This window comes from Somniosus microcephalus, chromosome 3 (assembly GCF_052327205.1).
Source record: "Somniosus microcephalus isolate GS21.2 chromosome 3, FLI_Smic_1.0, whole genome shotgun sequence".
NCBI lineage: Eukaryota > Metazoa > Chordata > Chondrichthyes > Squaliformes > Somniosidae > Somniosus > Somniosus microcephalus.
In genome coordinates this window covers 372171627-372178915 of record NC_140989.1, presented here as the reverse complement: position 1 = coordinate 372178915, position 7289 = coordinate 372171627, and the positions used below count along the sequence as shown (strand labels likewise).

Here is a 7289-nt window from a genome sequence, read left to right as displayed (position 1 = left end):
CTCTGTCACTCTCTCTCTCTGTCACTCTCTCTCTCTGTCTCTCTCTCTCTCTCTGTCTCTCACACTCTGTCTCTCTCTGTCTCTCTCTTTCTTTCTCTCTCTCTCTGTCTCTCTCAAATTCAAATTCAAAATTCAAATCGCTTTATTGGCATGATAAGGTACATCTTATGTTGCCAAAGCATCGAAAAACATTTATGGCTGAACACATAAACGCAGATCTATTCATACAGTGTATAAACAGTTATATCCCTGAGTGTATAAATATACATTCGTATAATTTGTATATACTCTTTTCTTAGGTTTACTGGTTGTCCCTCTGTTTATGGCAAGCTGTAACATAATGTGCCGCTAAGGTTACACAGTTTCTCTGTTCCCCTAGTAGGTATGGGAGTTTTTGGTCGTCATTCAAATTTCTGAATTCAGGGCATATTTTTGTGAATTTTGGGTAGAAATTCTCCCTGATGCCCTGATATTTTCCACAAGCTGTGAGGAAGTGCATCTCTGTCTCCACCACTCCCTGACTGCAGTGAGAGCATATCTTGTCCTCTCTTGGCAGCCGGGTCTGTCTGTGTCTGCCTTTTTCGATCGCCAGGCTATGTTCACTAAGTCTGTACCTTGTCAAGGTTTTTCTCAGTTTGCTATCCTTTACCATGGTCAGGTATTCAGCCATGTTGTATTGTCTGTTTAGGGCCAAGTAGCAATTGAGTTTGTTTTGGGTTTTTGTTGTTTCTGCCCAATATGACAGGTATTTTTCCTTTTGCTTAGTGACAATTGTGTTGGGTCGAATTCTCTGTGCTACGATGTCACTGTCCTGGGGCTGGTTATTGTTAGTAGTGTTCGTGGTTGCTTCACTGAGTCCCAGGACTAGTTGACTGAGGGTATTCTTCTTTATGGTCCTCTCTTGGCATTTCAAGGCTTCGTAATGATAGCAGTGGGGGTTGCTCATTTTTAGGTGTTTCCAAAATTTGGTGGCTCTTTTTTGGATAGTAATTATTAATGGATATTGGCCTAGTTCTGCCCTGCATGCATTGTTTACGGTTTTCCTTTGAGTCCGCAGGATACTTTTACAGAATTCTGCATGTAGGATCTCAATTGGGTGTTTGTCACATTTTGCAAATTCTTGTTGTGTTAGCGGTCCCCACACCTCACTGCCATAGAGTGCAATTGGTTCAATTACTGATTTAAAAATTTTGAGCCAAATGCTAATTGGGATTTCTATTTGGATTGATCTTTTAATGGCATAGAAAGCCCTTCTAGCTTTCTCTTTCAGTTCATTCACAGCCAGATGAAAATTTCCCGTAGAGCTGATTTTTATGCCCAAGTATGTGTAGTTAGTGGTTTGTTCGATTTTAGTTCCTAGTGTGAAATTTATTCTGGGTCCCTGATGTCTGGATCTTTGCTGGAACACAAGGACTTTGGTTTTTTGGGGGTTTATCGTCAGGGCCCAGGTCTGACAGAATGACTCCAGCAGATCCAGGTTCTGCTGTAGACCCTCCTTAGTTGGTGACAGCAGAACCAGGTCATCTGCATAGAGGAGGAATTTAACCTTGGATTCATATAGGGTGAGGCCGGGTGCTGTAGATTGTTCAAGTAGTTTTGCCAACTCATTTATGTAAATATTAAAGAGTGTCGGTGAGATGGGCGAGCCCTGCGTCACACCACGCCCCTGTGGGAAGTATTTTGTTTGTTTGTCTCCAATTTTAACTGCACATTTATTGTTTGTATACATTGATTTAATTACATCATATGTTTTTCCCCCTACACCACTTTCAATAAGTTTCAAGAATAGACCATCGTGCCAGATGGAATCGAAAGCCTTCTGGAAATCTATAAAGCAGGCAAAAATTTTGCTTTTGTTTTGATGAACATGTTTGTCAATAGGCTCTCTCTGTCTCTCACACTCTGTCTCTCTCTCTCTCTCTCTCTGTCTCTCTCTCTCCTCTGTCTCTCTCTCAGTTCAGTTCAGTTCAGTTCAAATGCTTTATTGGCATGAAAGTTTACAGAGAACCATATTGCCAAAGCTTACATAGCAAAAAGGTACAGTTTTCCAACATTCTGTAGGTGTCAATCGATTTGACATTTGTTGGGTACATACAATATTACTTTTAAACAATATTAATTTTAGACAGTCTTTCTACTTCATTTGGTACGTTCAATATTAATTTTAAACAGTCTTACTTTTAAACAGTCCTCAGGTTGTGACATGTTGTTACATATTTAGCCCCAAGGTATGGTCTGTCTCCTTCTCCTAGGACTAATCTCAATTTTGACAGATCATCCAATTCCTTGAAATCTGGGGTTGTTTGGCTTAGCTTGTTGAATAATATGTTTCTTGATGTGTTGAATTTTTCGCATTTTAGGAGGAAATGCATTTCTGTTTCAACCTCGCCAGCCAGACATTGATCGCATATTCTATTCTCTCTAGGCTGCCAGGATTTCTTGTATCTGCCTTTTTCAATTTCCAGTTGGTGGTCGCTTAGTCTGTACCTGGTGAGGGTCTGTCTCTGTTTTGTGTCTCTGATGGTCGTGAGGTAGTCTGCCAGTTTATATTCTCTTTTTAGGGCCCGGTAACATTCTAATCTGCTTTGGCTTTCGGTTATTTTGTTCCAATGTTCCAGGTAGGTTTCTTTGCATTTTTTAATGATTTGGTTCACTCGGATTGGTGTTTGGACGGCTGTGTTGGTCTCTCTCTCTCTGTCTCTCTCTCACACGGTCTCTCTCTCCCTCTGTCTCTGCTTCTTTCTCTCTCCTGTCATTCCCGGATAGCTCCGGTGATGTTTTTGGGGGGAGGAAAGGGTTTGAAAAGGTTTTTCTCGAGCGAGGAGCTGCTGCCTTGGGCCAATGGGATCGGGTGCAGTGGATTTCAGTGGCTGGTGATTTGCTCCTGTGGATGGTTGGGGTCAGTTTCAGCAGCTGTCAGTCTCCTCCTCCTCCCAGCCCCCTCCTCATCCTCACTCCCTCTCCTATCCTCCCCCCCCCCCCCCACCCCCATATGGCGACTCCCAGACCTGTGACGGTCTTTCAGGGGTTCCCGAATGCTCTTTGCATTTTGATCAAGCTCTCAGTGTGCGGGCTGGGCGCAGGGGACGAGGAACTGAGAGGCCTGGACTGACTGTGAGAGGCACCGCAATCCCAGACACCGCCAGCACTTATGGCTGTGTAGAAATTCACATTTTGGGATATTTCTTTGCAAGGGACTGACCTGATCAAGTGCAGGCGCCCCGCGGTTCTGGGCACCGACCATCACGATGGAGAGTTCGAACACACGGTGGAAAACGAAAAGGTGGCTGCGAGACTTCACCTTATTCACAATAACTTTTACATACTTTCTTCTTCAAGTTTCGAGTGTAAGAGGAGGTAAGTTTCAGCAGGCTCGGGTCGGGTTCTGTGAAACAGCAGAGTAATCGACACTGCCGGAATCTGCCAAAGCTTCACTCCCAGCTCTCTCTCTCTCTCTCTATCCATCTCTCTCCGTCTCTCTCTCCATCTCTCTCTCTGTCTATCTCTCTCTCTCCTTATCTATCTCCATATCTATCATTGTTTGTATTTCTCTATCTGTTTCTCTCACTCTCTATCCTCCTCTCGCTCTCTATTCTCTTCTCTCTCTCTCTATCCTCTCTCTCGCCTCCTCTCTCTCTCCTCTCTCTCTCCCTCTATCCTTCTCTCTCTCTATCCTCCTCTCTCTCTTTCCTCTTCTCTCTCTCTCTACCCTCCTGTCTCTCTCTAGCCTCTTCTCTCTCTACCCTCCTCTCTCTCTATCCTCTCTCTATCTATCCTCTCTCTATCTATCCTCTCTCTCTCTGTCCCGCTATTCGAAGTTGCAATCTGTAATGTTTGAACATAAATTATCGGATAATTTGATAATCGATCAGCAGGAACTGTATTTAAAGTTTGTGACAGTGTTACTGAGAATGATTGAAGGCAGAAATTCTGCTGCAGTGCCTCCTCCGCCTCGGGGGCCGGGCTGGGCCGGGCCGGACCGGCTGTCTGGTCCACAAGGTGCTCTGGAGCTGGGCTGACAGGGGGAGCTCCACACGGCCCGGCCACTAACCGGTTAACTCCGCGCCAGCCGCTCCCCCAGGAAAGTCGCAGCTAGTTAAATATTTGGTTAACTTTGCTGGAATACCTGCCCACCGCTCACATCCGCTGCACAGTAGCTGCTTTCTCTCTCGGCTCACGGCGGACAAGCTGGTTCAAAAAAGTCCGAATCCTTCCTGTAACTCCATGAAACGGAGGCTGAAAAAGGCAAAGTTTTGAGAAGAGACTGACCCGCAGGGACAGTTATATCGACTTCACTCGTTAGTGCCAGGGGAATGGGGAGGGGGCCCGTACATCAGAAATGCCAACTGTGCAAAACCTGTGTGTGTTACAGTCACAGAATCTCACGGCACAGGAGGAGGCCATTCGGCCCATCGTGCCTGTGCCGGCTCTTTGAAAGAGCTCTCCAATTAGTCCCACTCCCTGCTCTTTCCCCACAGCCCTGCTAATCTTTCCCCTCCAAGTATTTCTCTAATTCCCTTTTGAAAGTTCCTATTGAATCTGCTTCCACCGCCCTTTCAGGCAGCACATTCCAGATCACAACAACTCGCTGTAAAAACATTCTCCTCATCTCCCCTCTGGTTCTTTTGCCAATTCCCTTCACTCTGTGTCCTCTGGTTACCGACCCTCCTGCCACTGGATACAGTTTCTCCTTATTTACTCGATCTAACCTTCTCTGCTCTAAGGAGAACAATCCCAGCTTCTCCAGTCTCTCCACATCACTGAAGTCCCTCATCCCGGGCACCATTCTAGTAAATCTCCTCTGCACAAGGCTTTGTGTATACAATATGTATATAGTGCATATTCTGTGTAATTTTGTGAATATATAGATTATATATTGTGCATATATAATTTCCAGGTGGAATTAATGCTGTGATGAGGAGCTGGATCATAAAAGTAATTGGAAGGAATCATCAGTAAAAAAAAATATTATCTTTGAAAAACTGTAAAAATTGTTTGATATGCGGAGAGTCCCGGGGCTCCCAGTCTGTGCAGGGAGGGGGGAGTGTGGGCGGGGCTCTCGCTCCCTGAACCGCCGAAGGGAGCCAAATCAGGAGTCCCGGGACACTCAGTGAGTGTCTGAGAGAGAGTGTGTGAGTGACTGTGTGTGAGTGTCTGTGTGACTGTGTGAGTGAGTCTGTGTGTGAGTGAGTGTGTGTGTCTGAGAGTGAGTGTGTGTGTCTGAGAGTGAGTGTGTGTGTCTGAGAGTGAGTGTATGTGAGTGACTGTGTGTGAGTGTCTGTGTGACTGTGTGAGTGAGTCTGTGTGTGAGTGAGTGTGTGTGTCTGAGAGTGAGTGTGTGTGTCTGAGAGTGAGTGTGTGTGTCTGAGAGTGAGTGTGTGTGTCTGAGAGTGAGTGTGTGTGTGTCTGTGTGAGTGAGTCTGTGTGTTTGAGTGAGTGTGTGTGTCTGAGAGTGAGTGTGTGTGAGTGACTGTGTGTGAGTGTCTGTGTGAGTGAGTCTGTGTGTCTGAGTGAGTGTGTGTGTCTGAGAGTGAGTGTGTGTGAGTGACTGTGTGTGAGTGTCTGTGTGAGTGAGTCTGTGTGTCTGAGTGAGTGTGTGTGTCTGAGAGTGAGTGTGTGTGAGTGACTGTGTGTGAGTGTCTGTGTGAGTGAGTCTGTGTGTGAGTGAGTGTGTGTGTCTGTGAGTGAGTGTGTGTGTCTGAGAGTGAGTGTGTGTGTCTGAGAGTGAGTGTGTGTGTGTCTGTGTGAGTGAGTCTGTGTGTGTGAGTGTGTGTGTCTGAGTGAGTGTGTGTGTCTGAGAGTGAGTGTGTGTGAGTGACTGTGTGTGAGTGTCTGTGTGAGTGAGTCTGTGTGTGAGTGAGTGTGTGTGTCTGAGTGAGTGTGTGTGTCTGAGAGTGAGTGTGTGTGAGTGACTGTGTGTGAGTGTCTGTGTGAGTGAGTCTGTGTGTGAGTGAGTGTGTGTGTCTGTGAGTGAGTGACTGTGTGTGAGTGACTGTGTGTGTGTCTGAGTGTGTGTGTGTGAGTGAGTGAGTGTGTGTGTGTCTGAGTGTGAGTGTCTGAGTGTGTGAGTGTGTGTGTGTCTGAGTGTGTGTGAGTCTGTGTGTGTGTGTGTCTGAGTGTGTGTGTCTGAGTGTGTGAGTGTGAGTGTGTGTGAGAGAGTGTGTGTGTGTGTCTGAGTGTGTGAGTGTGTGTGTCTGAGTGTGTGTGTCTGAGTGTCTGAGTGTGTGTGCCTGAGTGTGTGAGTGTGTGTGTGTGAGTGTGTTTAAAGTACAGTTGCTGCTCTTGGACCTGGAATGTGGTGAATGAAGCGATTCTGTGCGGGTTCGAGCTCAGTGTGGGCAGACAGCGAGAGTGACAACATCACCAGGATTAACTGTTAATTTCACCCTGACTTGTACCTGAGGTCGGGCACAGAGACCTCGCCAGTTCCACAGAACCCTGGGCCAACCCAATCTCCTCTTTGCTGTAAAGCCCGTCCTCCGGGCAACGTGAAGTCAATCGGAAAAGTCTGAGAACTTTTTGCACCACTTTTGGAGATGTGTATCCAATGAAGATAATGAAAGGGAACTCTCAACCTTAAATAAACAGCCCGAATTGACTTGTGTCCACGGAGTTAGTGCCTCGGGCGACCGGAGATGATTGTGTCTTTGTTGGATTGATGCCAGTCCCAGCCTGTCCCGGCAGGTTAGGCGAGAGATGAATCTTAATACACTGTCCTCGCTCCCACCTCTAGTTTTACAACTTTCTAGCAAACTTCAAACAAGATTTATTTTATTCTTTTTGTGAGAAGAAAATATCCCCGTTAGTTCGAGGTTTCAGCCCCTGCTGGTTGCACAGGTTAACCCAAGGGAGCGGGCTGGAGGCTCAATCCAGCTGGATCAACCGGCAGACCGAGCTGGTGTCAGATAAATCTCGGTTCAAACTGATCAAAGATCTCAAAACAGCTCCGATTCCTTGTAGGAATCGTTCAGTTCACCCTGAAGGATATTTTATACCTTGTCGAAACCTTCAAAAAGAAAATGGAACCTTGTAATGATTAGAATCATCGAATCTCACAGCCCAGAGGGAGGCCATTCGGCCCATCGTGCCTGTGAAAGTTCTCCAATCAGTCCCACTTAGGGAAGGGCGGGGGAGTGGGATTAGCTGAAGTGTTCTTGCAGAGAGCTGGCACCGGCTCGACGGGCCGAATGACCTGCTCCTGTGCTGAAAGCATTCCATGATTCATTCTATTTTATGTCCCACTCCCTGCTCTTTCCCCAGAGCCCTGCAAAGTATTTCTCTTCCACTAC

At 46.4% G+C, this 7289-nt stretch overlaps 1 protein-coding gene across 1 annotated transcript in view; it reads left to right on the top strand.

The window, feature by feature from the left end:
• Positions 1-3014: 3014 nt before the first annotated feature.
• Positions 3015-7289, top strand: part of LOC147122437 (collagen alpha-1(XI) chain-like) — a 745903-nt gene continuing 741628 nt past the window's right edge. Inside the window, exon 1 of the mRNA XM_085983595.1 lies at positions 3015-3357. Within this exon, the coding sequence (XP_085839721.1) occupies positions 3249-3357 (109 nt within the window). The 5' untranslated portion in view covers positions 3015-3248. The remainder of the gene's footprint in view (positions 3358-7289) is intronic.